Source organism: Ischnura elegans, chromosome X, assembly GCF_921293095.1.
Source record: "Ischnura elegans chromosome X, ioIscEleg1.1, whole genome shotgun sequence".
NCBI lineage: Eukaryota > Metazoa > Arthropoda > Insecta > Odonata > Coenagrionidae > Ischnura > Ischnura elegans.
Window position 1 is genome coordinate 113,424,419 of NC_060259.1, and position 25,217 is coordinate 113,449,635.

The following is a 25,217-nucleotide window of genomic DNA, read 5'->3' on the forward strand; positions in this document are numbered from 1 at the left end:
GTGCGAGTAATTCCAGAGTGGTGCAGTGGAACAAGCTACACTTCATAGTGTTTCATTGTTCGAAAGTGTAAGTTTTATATTCCTTTATATTTATGCATATACATTTATGAAATTAATCACGCTGTAGATGGTTGTTCCCTATTATGATGTATCTCTTCTGGATTTACTTACGTCCCTTAGATGGAGAGAAAAAAACAGCTAAACCTAATGCGTGAGGAAGATCGTAGCTATCTGCAGCGTCTTCTGATGGAATCATCAGATTCAGAATTGTCTGCAGTAGATGATGAGAGCGAAGGTGAAGAAGATTCCTTAGAGGAACAATTGCAAAACACGGATACGGAGCAAGAAATTACTAGTGAGGAAGAAAGTGACCGAGAGGATGAAGAATCAGGTAAAGAATTTGTTTTTGGGAAAGACAAAACTACGAAGTGGGCTTTGCAAATACCAGTGGTGACTGTAAGGACTCGTCGTCATAATATTGTAAACCTGAATTCACGTGTGAAAGAAAGTGCTACAACCGCTAAGACTGTACTCGAGTGTTGGAGATGTTTTTTTACCGACAGTCTGCTTGCTATTATTTTGGAAAACACTAATAAATTCATTGAATCCCAAAAAGATCGTTACGATAGGGAAAGAGATTGTAAATTTACCGATTTGAGTGAACTGAAAGCTTTCTTTGGATTACTGTATATGGCAGGTTTCCTTAGAAATAGTAAGCTAAATACAAGTGATTTGTGGTCTACAGATGGAACTGGTGTTGAATTTTTTCGATTGGTGATGTCTCGTAAGCGCTTCCACTTTATTTTACAAAGCCTTCGGTTTGATGACAAAGCAACTAGAAGCGATAGGAAGCTATTAGATAAGCTTGCACCTGTTAGAGAGGTTTTTGATATATTTGTTCAAAATTGCCGTGAAAGTTATTCTTTGGGAGAATACGTAACTATTGATGAAATGCTATCAAAATTCAGAGGAAGATGTGCATTTAGGCAATACATCCCGAGTAAACCAGGAAAATATGGAATTAAGATATTTTCTCTAGCAGATTCTAAAACATTTTACACAGGGAACTTAGAAGTATACGTTGGGAAGCAGCCGGAAGGCCCATTTTACGTTAGTAACAGTGCCAATGATGTTGTAAAAAGGTTGGTTAGACCGATTGCTCACAGTGGTCGCAATATAACCGCCGATAATTGGTTTACCAGTTATGAGCTAGTTTTAGACCTACTCAAAGCTAACCTTACGTATGTAGGAACAGTAAGGAAGAATAAACGGCAGCTTCCACCCAGTTTTACATCCCCTGTCGGTCGAGAACCATTTACAACTCGTTTTGGATTTGATAGGCATTGCACATTGGTATCATACATACCAAAGCGACGAAAAAATGTAATTTTAATATCTTCAATGCATCATGATTCCACAATCGATGAAACAACAGGGAATTCGAATAAGCCAGAGATCGTGACATTTTACAATGCAACTAAATCTGGCGTTGATGTAGTTGATAAATTATGCGCGACTTACTCAGTAGCAAGAAACACCAAAAGGTGGCCGATGACTATATTTTATACCATGCTCAATGTGGCAGCAATAAATGCTCAGGTTATTTACCTTGTAAACAACAAAGAGAGTTCTCATGCAATTTTGAAAAGAAGGCATTTTATCAAAGTCCTTGCGCAAGAACTAACTAAAGAGCACCTGCAAAAACGTAGTCACGTGGTAAATTTACCGAGGGAATTGAGAAAAAGAACTTTAGCCATTAGTGAGAAAGACAAAGAAACTGAACATAATGAGTCAAGTACTTGCAGTTCCAAAAGTATTCGTAGGAAATCGGAGGAAAAAACGAAGGAGAAAAAAGAGAATTCTAGAAAGAGATGTTACATTTGCGACAGAAAAAAAAATCGAATGACAAAATATAGGTGCATTTCCTGTGATCATTATATATGTTTAGAGCATTCTGAATACGTTTGTATTGTTTGCAAGGATAAAAATATGTAATTGTTGCTGTGATGTGGTTTAATTGAGAGCAATGTATCAAAAATGTGCTTAGTTACTAAAAGATGGTTAAAATGTCTTAAATAAGTTAAAAACTATTGTATTTACAATGTTATAACTTGTAAAGGAGCAAATAAATAACATAAAAGTAGTGTGTTGCATTTAATTTTAATATTAACTATTATATTATAATGTACACTATTGGCGTCTAGCAGACGCCACGCGAGCATATTTGTCCCAAAATTTGACGCGAGTGCGGAAGGGTTAAGCGCTCTTCCATCTCTATCGAAGAACAATTTCAACTTTTGCCTTCGTCTGCAAGACCTCCTCGTCTCTACGGGCTGCCGAAGATTCATAAAGGAGTACCACTTCGTCCTATCGTCAGCTGTATTGGGTCACCAACCTACGCATTGGCACGCTATCTCGCCAACCACCTCCAACCCTTCATCGGACAGACGGGATCCTGCGTGAAGAATTCGAAAGAATTCATCGAAGTTTTGAAACAACTGACAATGACATCCTCGTCAGTTTCGACGTTGTTTCACTTTTCACAAAAGTTCCCATAAAGGAGTCTGTTGACATCATAAAAAGGCTCACCAAAGTCGAACTTCCGACGGATTTTCCGAAACAGGCTGATTTCTGTCTGAGGAGCACCTACTTTCTTTGGAACGGATAATTTTACAAACAAAGGGATGGAGCAGGTATGGGGTTGTTGTTGCCAACTTATACATGGAGCATTTTGAAGAAGGCGCCTTGGCCTCGAGCAAGCTTCGACCATCTTGTTGGATTAGATATGTCGACGATACATTTATCATATGGCCACATGGAAAAGACACTCTAAAAGAATTCGCTGATCATCTCAACAGCATCCACCCATCCATCCAATTCACCATGGAGATAGAGATGAATGGAGAACTACCCTTTTTAGACGTACTGGTGCAGAGAGGCATGAACCCACACAGCACACGGATACTTGTAGGACGTCCGGTGACTGTCCGCCAAGTGGCCTACGGATGTCCGTAGGCCACCCGAATTCATGCCAAAGGTTGTCCGCTGCACGTCCGCATGTCAATAAAAAAGTTTGCCTACGGACGCCCTGAAAGTGTCCGCTCCGAACACTTTCAGGACACGTTTAGGTTAGGACTGAATTTTGCTCGATGCTAATAAATAATAGGTCCAGACAAGAATTTAAATAAATAAGGCATCAATTTCATGCACAATATTTATTTGGCTTCTTAGGTAAAGTAGCATAACACAAGAAACTACATGTGAATTACTTAATTTTCTTCTTCCCCTGCAACCGCTCCTTGGCGTGCCTTAGCCAGTTTCTGATACCCACCTACACATCTTTTTCAGGGGCTGACATGCTCTCCTGCACTGCTCCTGTAATAGTGAAGTATATAAACATTTAATTGTAGCAAGAAATCGTCTCTTGTAGGTAACAAGCAGATTACATAAGATAGGAAGCTACAGTCGTATTAGTCTCGTGCTTAACATTCTTAAGGTTTCAAATTAGGAAACCTGTCCATTTTAGGCCATATACAATTTAGAAACTTTTGACTTTTCCTTCTTAAAAAAGAAAAGATTTTTAGTAAAAATATAAATACATTTTATATTTAAATATGAAAATTATAAATATATTAGTGTAAGACCCCCGATGCTCTAAGGGGTGTCGCCGATCAATTGGCAGGGATTTTTGGAAGGAAACTCATAGACTACGGAGATATGATTTTATTCGACCCGTTTACATTATTCGCCATCACGCGTCCGACTCCGCGACGTCCGTCTTCCAACGGCCCCCTCCGCTGACCTCCCCTTCTCCCCCTTCCTCATCCTCAGCCATCGTCTTTCTCTTTCACCCAGCTCTGCAGTTTCCCACGGGAGGATGGAAGACGAGAGTAAAGCGACCCGACTCTTCGCAGAGACAGAAACACATGACTCGGGAAAGAATATGAAGGAGAGTGTAGGTGATGGGTTGGGAGCTTGGAAAGGATGGGAACGGTAGTTGAGTCTGCTGTTTCTGTCTCTTACATTAGTAATTTATAGATTATAATTAAGAACATTTTTCATAGAGCAATTGTTGCACGACAGAACCGAACGACAGAATACGAAAAATACAAGTAAAATGCAAGAATTTTCAAATGAATTGCCGCCACAATATTTAAAATCATCACTTTTAGTCCTGAGTCGTTCATCAACATCCCGAAGCCACTTCTAACAACAAATTAGATCCAAATATTTTCAGAAGAAAGGGTATATACCTTAATGTTTTTCGTAGGGGTGAAATTCTCTCTCCTTATCGCCCAAATACACTTCTTCTTCAACTCACGATCTATAGGAAAGCCAAAAACTTGAACTTAGGGTCTAGTCCTGCTGGAGTTTCCTTCGGATCCCGGCCCACACACGTGAAAGGTATTTATAACAAAAGTGCCTCACAAACAAGTTTCTGAAGCCCACCGAGTAAAATTAAAGAATAACGGAAACTTCACAATTTACAAAAACTCTAATTTTCACCAACTTAACCACAAAAATCCCTGGAATGTGGTGAGACGTAATGTTAACAACGTAATCTCCAATGGCGATCCTTCCGCGGGCCTTAGGTGGCTGTGGCACCATCCGAGAAAGAAAATAGTCCCACGCCGGATACGAATCTTTGTATCCAGCGTATCCAGATACAAATTTACTACTGTGTCATATGTTAATTCACGAGTTTTTAGGAAATTTTGGCGTATATGATACAATTTTATCGCTGCATATGAATTTGCTAGTGTACTGTTCAAAACCTTCGTACAAACGGGACACAAGTTGGACGTCCGCTGCAGTCCGCTGGACGTCCGAGATCGGACAATGTGCGGACGGATGGGAAGGACGGGAGCCAGCTGTCCTCTGGCTGTCCTGAAGATCCTCGGACAGTGAGAGGACACGCCGGACGCGCAGCGGACGTCCTTTGGCAACGATGTGCTGTGTGGGAACGGATCGCTGAGACACGCGGTCTACAGAAAAACAACACACACGGACCGTTACCTCCACGCGCACTCCCACCATCATCCGCAACAGATAGCATCGGTCATGAAAACACTCCTTCATAGGGCCAGAGTGGTTGCTGACGATTGCGAAAGAAGAAAGAAGAAGATCGCGTGAAAGAAACCTTCAGACAGAATGGATATTCGGAAGCCTTCATCCATCGCCAGGCAAGAAATCCGAATAAACACCCACCACAAGACTGGGCGGAGAGAAGGGAGAAAAACAACCCAGACGGCAAAGGAAGTTTTCGTACCTGAATACGAGGGTGGACCATCAAGATACAAGAGAAAAATAGGAAGAGAAAAATTCTATAGCTACTGCAGGAGCATGAAGAGCCCAAGGAGGTGCAAATGTACCATGTAATCACCAGAAATGGTAACAAGGAGGTTGATGATGATAATTCGAGTATATTGATCCACATTCTTCCTGAAGGCATGTTTACACTGTACATTAACTTGTAGGAGTCATTGTCTAAATGTATGAATGCATCAATTTACATGAAAATGCACCATGTTATAGGCACCCAACTTGTGTGAATGCAGGAACAGAAATATAATCTCTCCTAATTTGGTTCTTGCATTTGTACATGTTCTGTTCTGGTCCATTCACGCAAACAGACATTCACTTGTACGGGTTAATGTACTTTGTAAACAGGCCTTAATACAAGTGAGGTTCCCACTTCTGTAGAAAAGGAGGTACAAACTTGAATGAAGTATGGGAGCAAACATGAGCAAAAAAGTGGCTTTTCTTGAACAATTGCAACTTATCCAATCAAAGTAGAAAATAAGTCTTTTGCTTTGCCCACCCTTGGGGGCCTATTACGAACGAGCGGGCGGTACGCTACCGCCGGGCGGAGTTTTCGTTCGGTATACGGTATCATACCGTCCCTTGCGATTACGAATGGGACGGTCGGAAAGTCACCGCCCGGCGGAGAGTACGCGTCAGGGGGTCGGTAAGGAGCGATGCGGCGGAAGTGATGTTTGTATGAAAAATTCTGAGCTCCTTCAGCCCGAAAATGGTGTAGCCAATGGCAAGGGCGTGCGGTGTTCCAATTCCGCGGCAACTGTTCCTAGCAGACGAATATTTCGGCAAGAGTTGTTGGCAGTCGATAAAGACAATTAGTGGTATATATGGATTAATAAGGATGTGTCCTTCGTTAATTCACCTTAAAAGTTTGACAAATGAACGAATTTTGCTCCTCAATTCTTACTTATAGGATAAAAAGTCGAATAAAACAATAATTAGCAGTGACTTGCGGAAGATATCATCAAAAAATCACGTATGAGCAGTCGCAGGCAGTGATAAATTGCATGGCAGACCATCGAAAAATTACGATAGAAGTGCTTTTAAGGCCAACGGGCAAGGTGAACCACCAATTCCATTAGAGATTTGACCGAAATGCCCATTCTAAAAAAATATATGAAAATCCACCACGAATACTTAGCTGGAGACCCTTAATCACAGACAATACGACACTCAACATCTGTGAAATGACAAAATATCTGTTGCTCTGCATTCCTTTCGTGTAAGTAACGGGGTTTGGAAACCTAATGAAAATTCAGAGAACAAGAAAGGCACTTTTTAAAATAACGAAAAATAATTTTTTGGCTGTTATCTATGAAAAGCAATGGAGAATTAAAAAACACAAGATATGCACTACTGGTTACAAGAAAATTTTATTTCAATATAATGTCACAGAGTTTCACCATTTCTTTGGTTTATTCACGGGTACACAACCACAGCAAAACAGTTTGCCCACAATAAACAAATGAGATCGCGAATCGGTTCCGCGGCAATCACACACACAGGCTACAACTTATTTCAATATTTCAGGTAAAACCCACAATCGATACAAGCTCACACCATTATAAATAATGGTAAATAGGATCATCAAAAACTGGAAGTCACTAACATTCTTATATTCATCACGTAAACCTTACAATGAAGAGCTCGCTATGATGAAAACAACTATTTAATCACTGATTTTAAGCCTCAGATTATCCCACGCAAGTGGCACAGGTAACTTTTCTCACTACAATTCCTTGGTACGATTGATATACTAGTATAAACAAATTTCACACATGGCTTTGAACTTGATAGCTTGGTCGTGAAATGTAATCTCTGCGGTGAATGAGGAAGGTAAAAACGCCACTGACAATTTTTACATTACTATCAGACACTTCTCGATAGCGTAATACCACTGTTTACAAACCAATCACAATGGAACACTGATAATTACAGATCTTGGCAGATATTTGTCAACCTCGTCAAACTTGTGCATTACAACCACTGGCACTGTGATTAACGGTAGTTGTCACGTTGAAAATAACACTAGATTTTGAAACAAAAGATGTTCGTAGAAATCTCCAAGCAGCGAGCAAAAGTTACATTCACCACACAATTCAAGCAGTTGTAACGTTGAAAATAACACTACTCAAGTAAAAATGTTTCCCTTGAAACAGAACTGATTCTGGGCTGAAACTCCACTGAATGGGGGGAAACTGCCTTGAAACAACCTTGTTACTGCACTTCACTGCCTTGGCCTCAACAAGAAAAAGGTCACTCAACTGAAACTCTGATGCCATTCTCCCTTGCAAGTCCATTGCTTTTGAACTGATTCTCCCTTGCTGCATGAGTGCTCCACTGACACTGGACTGGACAGTTGGCTCAGGCCAGGCCACCTTTATGACTCCACTGCATCTACCTTGTCAAATATCTACACTGCCCTGCCACAGAGCTGCTGCAGCATGTGGGTAACCCCTCTCCCTCATGAATTTGAACTGCTTCTCCCTTGCTGCAAATGAGCTCCACTGACACTGGACTGGACAATTGGCTCAGGCCAGGCAAGCTTTATGACTCCACTGCATCTACCTTGTCAAATGTCATTACTGCCCTACCACAGAGCTGCTGCATGTGGGCATCCCCTCTCCCTAATGAATTTGTACTGCTTCTCCCTTGCTGCACATAAGCTCCACTGACAGTAAACTGGAGTGTTAGCTGAGGCCAGGCCATATAAACACTTAATTTTTGTCAAAACTAAAAAGCAAAACTGCAACGTGTTTTGCACAAATGTCATTGGCTAGATACAAATAAAGGATAAACCACAAGTTCCGTTATAATTGACCTTTTTAGTGATTTGTTCTTAAATATCAAATTCATCCCTCGTAAACAGCATTTCAAGTGAAAGTTCTTAACTATGTGAAAACAACAATATCTAAAGGATATCGCAAAAGAATTTAAAACTAGACGAAGGAAGTCTATTTTTCAGTATAACTTATTCTTACATTCATACAACTCATTTAATATTGTGAAAATCAAAAAAATTGGGACATATGTATATGTCTCTTGGACGTTAAAATGCTTCTCACTTGTCAAATGTGTTTACTGCCTTACCTCAAAGTACCTGGATCATGTTTATACTCTTCATTCCGAAGTAATTTGAACTGCTTCTCTCAGTCCATAAGTAACTGAGCATCAGTTACATTGAAGCAAAAATAAATGCTGGCAAGGCTAATGCACAGGAGGATTCAATGATGCAAGTTATGAGGACATCGCAGGGAAAGTCTTACGTAATTTATTAGTCTCCAAACAATGTTATAAGCCTTACTTTCATTTGGAGTGATTAGAAATCTATTGTACTTACATTTCTCACAGCAAGGCTGAGAATAATAAGAATGGACGCGGAGAAATTTAGGATTCTTTTAGTTGACCAGATAAGATGGCAATGAACAAATGAGGATCATTCTGATTCAATTTTATTTACTCTTTTACTGCAGAAAAACTTCCCTTCTACAGAACATAATACACACACATCTAAAATGTTATTTATATCAATACTTTCAAATTCATGACTTACAATTAATTCAAACAAAAAGTCATTTCTTGGAAGTCCTTTCACACACACAGTGGAGCACTTGTTTACAATTGCTTTATATTTGCATTCACAGACGCAAGTACTCTCACAATCACAAAGTTTATACTTCACAAACATTTTCACAATAGCAAAAGAATTATCACCACAAAGGACCAGAGATGAATCATTTTTTAAGCCGCCATTGCAGACATAGTCCCTCCCAACAATAATACTATTTCCTTTTCTAATTTTATTAAAAATCCAAACTTTTGGCACATTTTCAACATGACAAATATCCATAAGCATTTCAATAGTTTCCATTAAAAATGCACTTGGTTGAAATACTGATCTTAAGGGTCCCAAAACAAATGTTGTACCATCAATCTCTTCCGTAAATCTTATGCCGTGATGCAGCCTTGTCACATAATTCTTAGCAGTGGAATCATAGCAAAGTTCATTTATGGCTGCAGGTAAGCACTTACGCAGCTGAAAAGACTCAGCAATTTTTATTTCTGCTAATCGAGTTCCTGTGACCTGGGCTTTAATTTGGCCCAGTAGGGACTCCAAGGGAAAGCAGGAACTTTCATAGCCGGGTCCATGTAGACGTACGTTATCTGCCAAATGGGTCAGGGCATGAAGATTAGCAGACATAAACCTTTCTCCATATATAGCAGAAAACTCTTGGACAAATTTCTTAATGCGTAACTCCGCAACATCAACATCTACTGCCCGAACAACATTTTGGTTGAGCAGGTACATAGCTTCAACCAACAGAAAATAATGACAAAAAACTTCAGGAATAAGCATGTCATGCAAAACAGGGATGGAGAAGTAATATAACCAGTTTTTATACTCAGCAGTTTTATAAAATGGCATACATGTTTCAATGCTCCTAGGTGGGCGAGTGATAAATATAGGGGGTTTGAGTTGAGTCTCTTGTCAATGACTTTAACTTCACGGCTTATATTACATTTAAGCTCTCTGAAACAGGGTTTCAACCACAGTTCCATCAATCGCTTTGACACACCAAAAACACAGTGCATGAAATCAATTTTAGAGCCAGAAATGAAATCTGGCATAATTTTTGATAGTTGAGGCACACCTTTAAAACCAAAAACAGGCTTCCTCGTCTTTTAAGCTTCAAGGCAGTGCCTCTTTGAGGCTTTTGCAGTTCGCAGGGGTGCAATTTCATTGTATTCATAACAGAAAACTCTACTTTTGCATGAAAGTAGTACAGACTTGCCTTTATTAAGGCACTTAATACAGCCAAAAAAACCATTGAAATTTTTCATACTATACATAATCGCCTTGGCTGGCATATCAGCAATGCTACTTAGCACAAAGCTCCTCACTGTTTCCAAAGACCTATCACAAATAATCATTGACATACCATTCTTGAGTGTTTCAAACACTTCTATGAAATGGTGCAAAACAGCATTGAAATCAGGTTTGGCGGAACCATGCCATAAGCCACCTAGCACAATGTTTTCCATCAAAAATCTTTTAGAATAAGGAAGTTCATTTATCACAAATAATATGGGCCATAAAGTAATTTTGGAAGAGTTAAATAATCGCATCCCATCAGTATAAACCATGAATGTGAAATCATAAGCACCCTTTAAGTACTTATTGAATTGCTCATACAATCTACCATCAGTACACAGTTGCAAATTATCATCATCTCCCCTATTACTGTGAAATCGATGAGTTAGAGCAGAACAGAAATCACTTTGGAGAAATAGTTCCTTGATCTGGGCTACTACATCAAAAATAAGTGCATTGGCTGTTTTTACATGGGTGTCACAGTCTCTAGCATTATTGCTGACCAGTTTCTCACACTGAGCACAATACTGCATCTTACTGAAAGATGGAGTTTTACCTTTAAAAATACTTTTCAGCTTAAATGTGGAAGTCACCACTTTGTTACCAGAAGGCAAATGCAGTGAAAGTAGCTCAAGCAACTTATCCATGCAGGCATTGGATAACTTAAAATGCAGGTAAAATGAAATCAGCATAATACTACTTTCTAACACAGTAATCGCAGAACCTTCATACAGTTTGTCATTCACTGTGATCCCTGGAGGTGATTCTTTGTAGTCGTTTTCATCAAAGCTTGCTTCATCGTCTATAGAGTAGTAACTGCAAGTCTCACTGCAATCAGACTCTTCATCTGAATTCTCCAAGAAGTCATCATAATCTGAAATTTTTTAATGTTGGATGTTAGGCATCACCCACTTCATCTTAACATGGACTGCCATGACTGTAAATGTCACCTTATTCACCCAAAATTTAGCTTATAAATGCCATGCAATACACATAGTCAGTGTTCAATCTATTGCCATCTCATGGGAGGCTAACAGCAAATACAGGATATACAGCAAAGACGATCATATGGATTACACTTGTAAAAGAACATAAGTCTCATGAGGCAACTGATATGGAGAAAACTCAGCTTAAAACATTTCATGATAGGGTATGTAGATGGAATAGCATTTTAATCACTTAATTACAGGGCAGAGGCACAGCAAGGAATTAAGGTTGGGGGGGTTTCGGTGCAATTAATACCAGGGTGTGTGGGGGTATGGTATACCCACCTGGATAAGTGGTAGGGGAGAGATAAATAAATTTGCGGAATTTTAAGATAAATTGAGCAAAATGGTGAGTTTTACGGCTTTCTGAGGGATATTTTATTAACCCTTACACAGTTCTATTAGTAACATCAATCCAGTTAAGTAAAATGGATTAAACTTAAAAATTTCTCTGAACTCTGGGGGGAACCCCCCCCCCCTCGCTGTGCCACTTGTCACTTGTGCCAATTTTAATACTGCAATCAAGAGGACACTGAAATAGTGTAACCTCATCCGAACAAAGACAAATGTCGGCCTCCCAATAGAATTACTGCAGTTCTTTAGCTGGAGTGGGCAATGCAACGGATTATTATGAAATCGGTAACTTGATCTGAACGGGCTTCTATGGAATAATATTAATAACGTATTACCTTCTTCCATATTATCACATTCTTCACGCTGAGCTTGCTCGATATCCCCAACCATTCTTGGAGTGGTCAAGGGAGGTTCTGAAAGAAATTGGATCTTAAATTATTTCGGCATCTTAAGAATTATATTAGGAAACTATGATGGAAATTCTAATTATCTGGAACTCCATTAATTAATATACGCATGGATACGCATTAATGCATATACGGAATAACTAATTACGAATGCAAACCTGCAACTTTAGGAAGATGATGAAAGAAGTCATCCTGCAAGTGAGACACGTACGAAACTTCATCTTCTTCGCGGTAAACATCGTCCGACATGTATAACTGCTCACCGTCCACAGAGGAGTTCTGATATTGCCTCTTCTTTCTTCTCCACTCGGTTGTTCTCGACAATCCACAATACAGTCGTGTAGACATTATTAAGCACAAGTATACTATTCCACCAAATCCCAAAGTTTGATACACCGCCACTGAACCGCGAGGACCGGAAGTCATATTCGCACTAACCGATTATTTTTTTGCGATTTCATATTTTAAATACAACAATATGTGGCTAATCATACGCTTAATTTTAATTATAAATTTTTAATCCAGTATTAGGGTTTGGGATGAGCTCTGTTCACTTCAATCTTACGAGAGAGAATTTTCAACTTGACTCATAAAGCCAGCATAAGTATTGCCAACATACGGTATTCATCTACCGGATAAGTACGGAATCCATTTTGGCAGCGGTGATGTATTTTTCTAATTTAGGTGTTGGCAGCACGGATATCTTTTCCCGCTCAACGCTTTTATTCGTTGACTCCCGTCGCCATTACTCGCCATTACGCCATTACTTCTTGTTGAGCGAGGTCGCGTGTTCTGGAGTGTTCGTTCTTGACTCGTAAAGCCGTAGGGCCGAAGGCAGATACATACAGATAGTATATCGCGTGATTTAATTATGTATAGTGAAGACTCCATGGATTCTGTGGGGAGCTGCCAGAGGAAATCGCAGAGATCTGGGAGGGAGAACTATCGCATCCTCTTCCACTGCGAAGAGGATGATACTTATATGTTAGAGGATGATTATCGTAGGTATTTACCAGATATTTCACCTGTTGTGAACGGGAAATACAAAATCGACATTAAAGTGAAGGGGAGAACGAGATCGGTGGAGGTGACGGCCCTGAAAATTGGAGGTAAGCGTTTTAACATATCTGATGGCATGGATTTTCCTTCCACGTTCAGCTTTGTGAATTTTGACGTTGAATTTGCGTTTTACTCCAGGCAGGGTTAAAGATTTCGAAGAATTGATGAATGAGGAGCCCGCAATGTCCATGATGAAGAAGAGTGAAAATCCCAGGATCTTGAAGCCGTCGACAGTGAATTCGTTGAACGCCGTGGCGACTGCTGTGCATTTCTCCTGCATGCTGGATGAGCAAGAGAATGCTGCACCGATAATCAATCCTGCGCCATCGGTCTCTCATCCTTGGGACAAGAGCGAGCTGGAGACAGCCTTCGACGAAATCAGGAATGCGGGTGTGTCTTGCCAGTGCAATTTACATTTAGATGTATGCCCATTTCATGAAAATATATACCCCAATAATTTCATTTCTTGTTTCTATGTACGTTTGCTATGCCATATGCGATCGGTATTTTCATTGGAATAAATTCCACGTTGCCTAGCAGCATGAATATTTAACTTAAATGTGGTATTTCACTATTGCAGGAAACCAAAACGCCATGGCCGACGCCACCTATCGGCTGTTTCTTCGGCTAAAACCCACAGGCTGGGATGAGCAGGTAAAGCAACCATTAAGAGTATTTAGTTGCAGTTTGCTTCACGTGGTACACTTTTAAATTTCTTGAAAAAAGAGGCCTATAATGAACTGCTAACATCTTTTAATCATTCTCTCCTGTCAGGTCGAGGTTTTTACGGGATCCAACGTATGGATTAAAAGGCGCGACAAAATTGATGCCCTGGAGAGTTGCCGAGGCAACCCGAGAAAACTGCAGAATTTACTCCTTACGAAAGTCTTCGGTGAGGAGTACATTCGTAGCCATTGTGCCACAGGTCAAAGGCTCGATAGCAATGGCAACCCTGCAGCGGATAAAAATGTGCTGCAGGCTATTTCAAGTAAGGCTCTCTGTATTACTGTGCCCCTTTATAGTCAAGATTCCTTTAGGTTGTTGTAAAACTTTCACAATTCACTCAGTTTTGAGCGTCATACCCTCAATGTATTACAAATATATTTGCTATAGTCTTTTAAAGGGCTTCATTTTTGGAAAGTGAATGGGTTGAGCATTGTAAATTAATTTCTTCGTTCTCTCATCCTTTCTTTTTAGATTTTGTCCGCTGCAAGTTCCGCGGCGAGAAGGATCTGCCCACGATCAATCGTGCATTCAACTCCCTTTCAAACAATCTGCGGGTGAAGCAGAGAAGGCAGATGGGGCTGTTGAAACGCTCTCAAAGGCGACCAAAGTAAGTCTTACTCCATTCATAGTTGTCATCTGCAGATGTCAGTGCTTAGATTATTGAGGCAAATGACTTCTTCTGGAATATTCCCTTAATATATACATTTTTTTCCTTATTTTACTGCAATTACCTCTTCCTTTGTGTTATGTAGTTTGCATTTTCAAGTATGTTCCAGTGGCAACCACTGGTAATAAAACTGTTCTTTGGTAATAATGGTTACTTCAGAAATGCAATAGGCCACTCAATGTCCACTTGATGAAGTTTTATAAGAGAGGTATTCACTATTTCAGATTAATCTTATTTCATTCCTGAAGTTAGTTCCTAACATAGTTGAGATAATATCAAATCAGTGAACATGGAAAGAGTCAAATCCAAGATAGAAAATTAACGGCTACAAGGTTTCAGAAATTATGCACAAAGTATCCTAAGGAAACTACCCTTGTTAAGTTTTACCCATGTTCCATCTTTTTCATGGCTGTGACAAAGACAAGCCAACAAAAGGCTATCTAACTTTCATATGTTGGAACCATTGAAATTGTATTGCGCATGCCAAATTGCTTATTTACTTTGGATTATAAATTAGGATTGACTTAAGCCATGACTAGTTTTTGCCAATGTTGGACCTATTTTTTAGTAAATTAAGTAAGAACCACTACCCAAAATTTTTTTCTTGGAGATTCCTCCAATTGTTAGTAACAAATAACCCAAGCAAAGTACAGATTTTTTAAGATGCCTAGTATCTTTCTCATTTGAAGTAATTGATGGTTAGACGTCCTTTGTTTGATGGTGGTATGAATGCAGTGTAATTAATGAGGGAAACAACGGTTCTGTGTTTTAATGTCATTTGATTTTTTTTGCAAACAATTGTGTGATCATTATGCTTTCACTGGTTATCCTATCATAATCGACTATCTATTTTAAAATTTGGTTTTCAGTTAGGTCATTTGTGATTCATCATTTATTTTTCTTCTCTATTGCAGGAGCGCCCAGCTTCCATAATTTATTTAGTCTGATCCGGATTTGGGGTTTTCGTATTTAATGGTTTTCCACATTTAGTGTTTATATTTTGCATTTGATGTATTTGGTAATTTGTAGTAATAATTGACGTACAGTCAGATCCGCATGTAAGGTTTTCGCATTTTGTATTTGTATGTATTGTATTTTCGCATATTGTATTTGTAATTATTGTTTGTGTATTTGATGCAATTGGTAATTTGTATTAATAATTGATGTAATTGATATTTTTCAATTTGTAATAAATTGTCTTCTGAAAACTGTTGTAGTCAATGCTCACATGCTATTGCTCACAATCACTTAAACATTCTTTATCTTTTATCATGCATGCAACATAGTGGATGGAACCAATTATGTGATCAACCAATGTTGGCTAGGTTAAGCAAGGTGATTTATGGTGCTCCATATGATTTGATGAGGGAATTTCAATGGATTGGGCTGGAGAATTGTATTCAGCCAAGCAAGGGGGTTTCAGTCTTGCAGGCAAGGGGGTTTCAGTCTTGCAGGCAAGGGAGTTTCAGTCTTGCAGGCAAGGGAGTTTCAGTCTTGCAGGCAAGGGGGTTTCAGTCTTGCAGGCAAGGGAGTTTCAGTCTTGCAGGCAAGGGAGTTTCAGTCTTCCAGGCAAGGGGGTTTCAGTCTTGCGGGCAAGGGGGTTTCAGTCTTGCAGGCAAGGGAGTTTCAGTCTTGCAGGCAAGGGAGTTTCAGTCTGGCTGGCAAGGGAGTTTCAGTCTAGCCAGCCCAGTCGGCCAAGGGAGTTTCAGTCTGGTATGCAAGGGAGTTTCAGTCTGGTAGGCAAGGGAGTTTCAGTCTGGCTGGCAAGGGAGTTTCAGTCTAGCCAGCCCAGTCGGCCAAGGGAGTTTCAGTCTGGTATGCAAGGGAGTTTCAGTCTGGTATGCAAGGGAGTTTCAGTCTGGTAGGCAAGGGAGTTTCAGTCTGGTAGGCAAGGGAGTTTCAGCCTGGCAGGCAAGGGAGTTTCAGTCTGGTAGGCAAGGGAGTTTCAGTCTAGCCAGCCCAGTTGGCCAAGGGAGTTTCAGTCTGGCCAGCCCAGTCGGCCAAGGGAGTTTCAGTGGAGTAGCTGGAGTACCTAATTGCACTGCTACTGCACTGCCATCCCTCTTCCAAACTCCACTGGTTTGTTTCAATTTCAATGCAGTTTCAGTATAGAAGAAAGGCAGTGAGTTTCAAGGTAGTTTCAGCCCAGTTTCAGTCAAGTTGCAAGGGAGAAATTTTTACCTGAGTATTTTTTTGGACAGAAAATGCTCGTAGAAATCTCCAAGCAGCGAGCAAAAGTAGTATTCACCTTGCTATACAAGAAGTTGTCACGTTGAAAAAATAATATTTTGCCACAAAAGATGTTCGTAGAAATCTCCAAGCGGCGAGCAACAGCTGTATTCACCATACAATACAAGCACAGGCAGTCCTTAACGACGAATTTTCCGGTACCTATGAAGAAATGGAAGAGGTTTGTGCATATAAAAACATAGCGGACATTAAAAAACATCCAAATTGTTCTAATTAAATAAATGAATGAGGGTCAACTTACAATCAACGTATCCATCTCCCACGGCCGTGGCTCAGACTGCTACAACGTTGTTATATGGGTATTATAAATTTTTTGTTCAACTGCTCCAGTCGGCTCCAGTTTTATATTTTATACGCTTACTCAGAAATTAATATTATAAATAACACAAAATATGATAACTTCCGAGTCTCTATCGTCGGATATTTTGTTTTAAAAACGCCAGCTCGACCCGAAAAAGGTAAACAGACGTCCGCCATTAGGGGGTCGGTATCTCACCACCGGGGTAGCTGGCCGTGGTATCATACCGACCCCTAAGCCGTGGTATGATACCGACCGGTGGCCACTCGTAATCGCTCGGGGGCGGTAAACGCGCTTCGGGGCGGTATGATACCGCAGGCGGTATCTCACCGCATGCGGTAAGCCGTTCGTAATAGGCCTCTTGATAATGATATTGAATGTGACATTTGTGACGGTACCTCAACTGAAAACTTGCATGTATCATTTTGAGAGAGTGCCTGCAGTTATTCCTCAGACTATTCAGAGCATTAGGAAAGAGAAATGTCTGAAATCAGTGTCAAATGCGTAATATTGTACATTGATAGAAATTCTACTCTGTGTTGGAGTATTTCATGTTTACGTTACATTATTATTTTCTCATTATCTGATCATTTTATTATATATACTCGACATCTAATGATATGCCTAAAATTAATAAAATTAAATGATTCCCTGCCGGTTCTGGCCCACTAATTTTGGCAGTCATTATGCCCCTATTAGTATTATTTTAAGGTCTCTGTTGCCTCTCATGTAAAAAAGCTTGAGAGATTGAATGTTAAGGGAAATAAACTGCCAAGGAAGTCAGTGATAGCGTTATACTTCTATTGGATATTTATTCATTATTCTTTGTGATATCTCCAATGATAATTGTAGAAAGAATGTTTATATGTACAAAAATTTGGCTTTACACATTGTGTGTAGGTTGTACTCTTTTTATGCAATATATGAAATAGTGCAAATTGCGTACAATCTACACAAGTTGTTGGATGCCAAATTTTTTTTGCAATGCATTGTACATGTACATGTACACATTTATGCAATTTGTACTCAATCGTGTGCGGGAAATCCTGTGTACATTGTGTACAAATCATATGCAAAATTTTAATTGGGGCCATCACATCCGCATGATAGTCAAAATTTATATTAGCTGTAAAGATAACTCCCTAATCTAGAATTTTGGTGGTTCTCTCAAGGTATCCATTGTTCATGTTGCAATTAAATGTAATCGGACTTTTAAAATGATATGTGACTGGCACACATTTCTTTAAATTAAGGGTGCTTTCCAATCGCGTATCTGCGCTGATCTGTTTTAAACTGTTTAGCTCAGAGCGTGTTGCAATCGCAGATGTGACGTCATCTGCGCTAAACAGATGGGAACACATCCTGCACCATTGTTCGTCTGCGCTAGTGTGTTTCAATCTGTTGTGATGTGAGCTAATCTGCGCAAGGTGATTGGAAAGCACTCTAATTCTTATAGAAGTACTTAAACACCGGCAAAATAGATTATTTAAACTGCTCTGTAAACATAAACAGTCATCTAAATATTTAATCCTGCAATGTAATTTGTAATCATCAGCATTTGATAGACCCGCATTTGGTTTTTTCTTCTGCTTAACATCATTAATAAATAAATGTAATAACAATCCAGGCGGGACACTTGAGGAACACCAGGGGCCTAAGTCCGTAACTTGAATTCTCCTTTCTCCGGAGAAAGTGTACTCTCCCGTAGTTTCCTCCCGACTGTAGTCCGTAACTCGGCGGAGAAAACATCAGTTCCTGGCCGCTACCGGAGAAAACTCTAATTCTCGGTATCGGATAGGAAGAGCAGATAGGTATGAAAAATATTGAATCCGAAGCCGGCGATACCGTGAAGAACCAATAGAAAAGCTTTGTTTCAAATAAAAAAACGAGAGGGAAATCAAACGATTCTCACCTGTAATAAGGGCTACTCGTTCATCATTAAAGTTAAACTTTCAAATAAAAGAAATTGATGCATCGAAATTATAATTGATTGTGGATAAATCGATTTAAATCCATCGCAGATATATCTGTTCATTAGTACACACAAAAGAGTATATTATACCATTGAAAAAGGAGAGACTAATGCGTAACACCAAAGCATTTTTATGTTTTAGATGTAGGTAATCTTGTATACAAACGGCCGCTGTATTCATTGATGATATATATGGCATATTTTTTTGCACTTCGGATGCTTACTTTCATTGGTGAATGCATATGATGAGTACGGAAAAACTTAACTATCAACGTCAGTATTACATGCATTTATCCTCGAAAAGCTGAAATACACAATGTGGGAGTGGAAAAAGAAAATTGAAAAACTTTACAATGCAGAAAAGAATCGTAAAGAAAATAACGTTAAGATAAATGTGTGAATGGTACATATTTATTCTTGCAAATACCTACGTGCCAGCAATTAGTAACATATGTTACAATCTCCCAAAATGTTATAGTTTAGGAAACACAACAACCTGCCTCGCTAATTTTAAAAATTTCAAATACTGACAGCGTAGAATAGCGAAAACATGGGGAAAATGGTTTACTAGAGGTATATATAGAGAAAACAAAGCAAAATTACCCTTACTTGTACATATTTATTGCTCATCATATCACATACAGCACTACAACGCACACATTTCTATCTTTTTAATACTTATAATCATTATATTCGGAATCAACTGTTTCAATAAATATCTTGGCTCACAATAAATATAAAACACTATTATGTAACACTAATAAAACATGATAATCGGTTTTCCAATCACTTTGCACACACTAAAAGAATTTGCACTCCTTGAAGTTCGAAAGGATTCTTTACACCTCATTTCCTACTCATCACTAACGACTTAAGGGGCCTAGTATTACGAACGAGCGGGCGGTGCGCTACCGCCGGGCGGAGTTTTCGTTCGGTATACGGTGTCATACCGTCCCTTGCGATTACGAATGGGACGGTCGGAGAGTCACCGCCAGGCGGAGAGAACGTGTCAGGGGGTCGGAGAGGAGCGATGCGGCGGAAGTGACGTTTGTATGAAAAATTCTGAGCTCCTTCAACCCGAAAATGGTGTAGCCAATGGTAAGCGTTTTTCGTGTTCTAAATCCGCGGGAACTGTTTCCCACACGAATACTTCGGCAGCAGGTTGTACGTGGACCGTATCAGAAAGAATGGATTTTTCGGGGTATTGTATTCGTTAGTTTGTCTTATAAATGGAATAAATCAACTATATTTTGCTCCTTTATTCGTAGTTTTAGGAGAAAATATTGAGTAAAACATTAATTTACAGTGACGTGCGGAAGAAATCTGCAAAGATTTCTTTTAAACAAACGCAGGTAATGGCTAATTACATGGCGGACCACCGCAATTTTGCGAGGGGGACTTTTTTTGGGCCAACGGGTAAGCTGAACCATCAGCAGCAATGGGTTCAGTTACGGGATTTGCTGAATGCCCACGGCCCTCAGAAATCTGTGGAGCAGTGGAGAAAGGTATTGCTGGATTAGCCCTTCGATCGGTTATATTTATTGTAACCGTGCTGCGTAGAAGCCTATCTTGTAATCAAATTGTACGTTTTTTCTCCCATCACAATATTAAGGCCTGGAAAGACCTAAAAGGGAAGGTTCGCGCAAAAAACGCGAAACTTAACATGGAAAGGAGGGCCACGGGAAACGTTCCGGTAAATAGCCTTCCACATCTACGTTAACATTGCCATTGAGCTTTAATATTACTTTGATCGCATATAACTTAATACTCACTCCATCTAGGCATCCACACCACCCCTCACTGACGAGGAGCAGAAGATCTTGGGGGTTATTGGGAGGGAGACCTCAACCCCAATGCTGGATACTGAAGAAATGGATGTGGGTTACTCTTGCATTTTTTATATATACATAAGATGACTTTGGTTTATGCCAATATAAGTTGCAATTTCACTTTCGGGAACTCATTTTTTTTTTAATTTTATAGCAGCCCATGGACGATATCGATGGTGACGATGTTGGTCAGCCTCTGGTATGTTTTTTTTTCTATTTTCACCACAATTATATAAGAGAATAATTTAATCTATTGTGCCTGTGATTGATATTATCATTGGATGGCAGGTAGTGGAAGATATAACATGCGAGGTGGAGACTACTCTACTGAGCCTCCCAACAACATCGCAACATAGAGGTATAAATTTATGATCTTTTATGTAACCAATGTATCAATTCTTATAGCAACTGTTATTTTACTTTCTCTTCTGTTAATGATATTTTTCTTTTCAGAAACTCAGCCCACAAATAGGACCCCCTTCGCAAGTACGTTGCCTTGATGTACCTTTTCCAATGATAATTATTCAGTAAATTATTATCACCAGTCATGACTTGAATTCATCTCAGTTCTCCGAATGAAACAGACGTCTATTGTGCCTTTTAGGTGCTGCAACAAGTCGAGGTGGTCTCCAGAGGGAGGTCACTGACCTAAGGGCACGCCTGGACTCCTTTGAGGAGAGGAGTTTGAGTATAATGGAGGTAACCAAATGCTTTCCTGAGAGTACAGTAATATCCCGGAATTTTTCTCAATGATGGAATTCCGTGAGAGATCTCCTCTTCCTTACCTTATTCTCTTGATGATCTTGGATTTATTCTCAGGGTATATCTGAATCCCTCAAGACCCTTGCCCAGACTCAGGGAGAGATTAGCCAGACTCTGGCAAGAATAGCCACCACTCTCGAGAACCAGAGGTGCTCTTGTTGTCACGATGAGGTATAAGTCCAACAAACACCTTGCAATTAAACCAACCTTTCTTATTCATCTTTTAACTTTAAATTCTCCTTTTTTTAGGTCCAGTGGGAAAGGCCTTAATTTCATACCCTAAGTCTACAAGGGTTTTATTATTTTTATATGTATTTTATTTATTATTCCTCTTGCAGAGAAGAGAGTATATATTTTATTTTTATTTTTTCAAAAAAAGCCAAGAAGGGCACTGAGTTTTGGGGATATTTTTTATTTTTATTTTTTAAAAAAGCCAAGAAGGGCACTTAAGTTTTGGGGTGTATGGGATGTGCTTGGGAGAGGGGGTTTAAATACCTTTGAATTCTGACGGTCACTCAATGGTTCAGAGTTAACTTCTCCCAACACATCCAGCTCCCACTAGGTGCCTCCACGTGGCACACCCTGGTTAACTGTGTTGACCCACAGGCTAAACCTATGCGGGGGTAACTAATAATTTTGGAGTGTGTATGATTTTTTTAGGAAAGGGGCAAGGTGGAAGTTTTCGACACAGGCTGGAGTAGGGTGGATGGGATAATGAGGGGAATCCGCAACTATGAGAATAAGGGAAGAAGATTGGACCCCTGTTGTGACTAAAGAATTACATCATTCCATCACCACCTGTCCACCCTCTTCCATGGAAGAGAGCTGATGCACTATGAGAGGGGAACTTTCCAATAAGTGTTGAGGTATTTGGAAATTTTAATAGCATTTTTCGTGGAAGCCTTTTCCTTCTATTTGTGATTAACACCAGCTGCAGTGGCAGCAGGGTAAAGTTCCTGTCCAAGTCCATAGGTAGGTTTTCCCAGTCAAGGCTTTCTACTCATGCATATTATGAGAGCGCCACAGTCAAAGTCTCAACGGGTATCCATGTTGGTTATTGAAAATGAATAGGAATAAAAAATAAATACAAATTGAATGAAAATATACTCTGTTTTTGCATTTTATGGCAAGAAAGATGTAGCCTAGAAGTACAATGCACTAGGCCCCAACTTTGCTCGAACCTTACATAAAGATCCCAGTTTTCATGTTTCTTGTGAGCTTACTTTATTTTCTAAACCTTGCCTATAGTATTCCCAGAGTACAAATACAGTTATATAAAAGAAAAAACTTTTCCATTTAAGATACCATAAGTCATGTGAGGTATGTGGTGTTAACTCAGAAATACTGATAACAATTTGTGGTTTATGCATCTAAAGGACAACAAACATGACTCCTTGTATTCCAATAAAGGGGTTCAAGAGTTAAAAGAGGGGGGTGAGATAAGTTTGCAACCATATTCAAGAACATTTGGGACTACTTTTAGTTAGGCTCCAATCCTTCAACCAACCTAGTAGTTTCACAGTGTTTACTGTGCCAAGAGAAGCTGTTACTGTGAGAAGCTGTTAAAGTAATTGGAGCGCTTAAGCCCTTCCACCACGTCAAGGTAGTAGCCCATAGGAAGGGAAAAACCAAGGAATAATACTTCTTAAAAAAAAAAAAAAAAACTTTTCAAAGTAAAAAATAACACTTTTTAAAATAATAATAAAAATAAGGCAAAGAAAAATAAGGGGTATGAAAATAAAATAAGAACTTCCATCCGAGTATGAGGGACTCTGAAAATGAAATGAAAATATTGTTACTTTAAGACCGTGTCAAAGAAATGTCATGACAAAGGAAAGGTGAGGTAATTCTAAATACCTATGCCTATGTGAAATACCGATGGATAATGTGGTTCTGAATCCTTCGGGCCCTCGCTAATGCATCTCCTATTGGCTCTCCGCCATTAGGAACCACATTGTCTCTTTCTTCCTCAGGTTCTTCGGGAAGAGGAACCCTACAAGAAGCCACTTTAAGGTACTCGTTGCTATACAATCTACTTCCTGAATGACATGGTAAATAACCTAACTTACCCAAAATGCAACAAAATATTGTGCAAAATGGCACAGACAGAAATTATATCTGATGCCCGTTGTGGATGATAATGCAGGGTGCGGTCTCGTAGAAGACACCTCCATCGCCCTTTCAGCACCCCGAACAACCTCTCCACAACACTCCGTGTTGCACAATGAGCCGCTGTGTAGCGGAACTCTGGAGTCCCTTCCTCTGCGTGGGGGAGAGGCGTGAGCAGCCAGGGCTCCAATGCATAACCAGAGTCTCCTGAGATGTAGGGACAAGAATATAGTGACAGCCAACAAAATAGTCATCATTAGATTCATTAGTTTCCAGGAGCATGTCATAGCATTTACCAATCAAAAAATACATTCCAAATCTGTCTCGATATGCATCCATAAGAATCCTCCTCACCCTGCTGTGGGACCAGATGAAGTGATCATGAACAGAACCAGGGTAGGTACAAATATTCAAGATTTTCATCTGGTCATCACAAATCTGAAATCAGGATGTGATACACAGATGAAGAACTCACAGTACATATGTAATACTATGATATGTGATAATCAAATAAGGAACTGTATGGATACCATTTGCACATTTAATGAGAAAAAGCCCTTATGGTTCCTATATCCCTCTGCATTTATTGTAGGAGTAACGATTGCAATATGGGTGCAATCAATTGCACCTATTACTCCAGGAAATCTAATCCTAGGTCTGAACCTGAAAAGTCAACCAATTTTTTAAAATCAAATTAAAAACCTTCCACTTCAGTGTAGTAGCACTACATATCAGTTCATTACCAACCTTTCCCCTATGCCCTCCCATGTGGCCCTTCTGGGAAACTTAACCCATTTGGGCAACATCCTATGTATCATTGCCCTTGCCACCCGCTTCAGGCATATACTCACAGAAGGTTGGCTCACAGAAAGGAGAGCATCTTGCCCAACACCTCTCTGATAGCCACCCTCGGCCAAAAACCTTAATGTGACCAGTACCTTAATTGTGGTGATTAAATGCATACCATCAGGAAACAAATTCATCAACAATCATTGTGCAACAACTTTATTCTCTATTGAGCAGGTTACTTACCTGGCAGTGAACTGTTAGTCCACGTCTTTGTACCCTTGCTAAGTGGGGTTGCAACTCAGTACACAGAAATTGTGCCACCACCTTCGGTACTCTAAAGTACTGCAAAAAAGCATCGTCTGATACTTCGAAGGGATTAGTGGAGTCCCTTAATATCCTCCTTATAGTGGCTTGCCTTCTTCTAGCATCAATCTCTTCCACAAGAGCAAGCTCCAGGCGTCGAAGTAAACGCGCCATTTCGGCTTCAGTGAAAATAATTTGAGCGGGCTGAGCGCATTAAAACTGTGATCACAATGCGCATTCGTAAAAAAAATACGAACAATACATAACTGGAGAGCCTTTAATCACAGACGAAAACACTTACATCCGCTGAAATAACAAGAAATCTGTTGCACTGCATTCATTCCGTTAAAGTGACAGGGTTTCCAAAGATATTGCCAATTCACAGAGCAAAAGGAAGGCACTTTTTATAATAATGAAAAAATTGGCCAGTTATCTATGACAAACGATAGAAAGATAAAAACCACAAGATAATCAATTATTATTAAAATGCACTTTTATTTCATGGTAATACGAC

General features: G+C 39.6%; 3 protein-coding genes across 3 annotated transcripts; 2 read left to right on the plus strand and 1 right to left on the minus strand.

The window, feature by feature from the left end:
- Positions 1-706: 706 nt before the first annotated feature.
- Positions 707-3,235, plus strand: LOC124171272 (piggyBac transposable element-derived protein 4-like). Its single transcript, XM_046550415.1, has 2 exons — positions 707-1,799; positions 3,232-3,235. The coding sequence occupies exons 1-2, from the start codon at positions 778-780 to the stop codon at positions 3,233-3,235; spliced, it is 1,026 nt and encodes a 341-aa protein (XP_046406371.1). The 5' UTR covers positions 707-777.
- A 10,348-nt stretch (positions 3,236-13,583) lies between these two features.
- LOC124171792 lies at positions 13,584-15,454 on the plus strand. The gene is made up of 4 exons (XM_046551113.1): positions 13,584-13,652; positions 13,773-13,986; positions 14,196-14,331; positions 15,306-15,454. Exons 1-4 carry the CDS (start codon positions 13,593-13,595, stop codon positions 15,322-15,324), a joined length of 429 nt encoding a protein of 142 aa, XP_046407069.1. The 5' UTR covers positions 13,584-13,592; the 3' UTR covers positions 15,325-15,454.
- A 7,911-nt stretch (positions 15,455-23,365) lies between these two features.
- Positions 23,366-24,877, minus strand: LOC124171273 (putative nuclease HARBI1). Its single transcript, XM_046550416.1, has 5 exons — positions 24,644-24,877; positions 24,463-24,549; positions 23,908-24,049; positions 23,572-23,818; positions 23,366-23,495 (listed from the first exon to the last, which is right to left on the minus strand). Exons 1-5 carry the CDS (start codon positions 24,875-24,877, stop codon positions 23,366-23,368), a joined length of 840 nt encoding a protein of 279 aa, XP_046406372.1.
- Between the last annotated feature and the right edge of the window lie 340 nt (positions 24,878-25,217).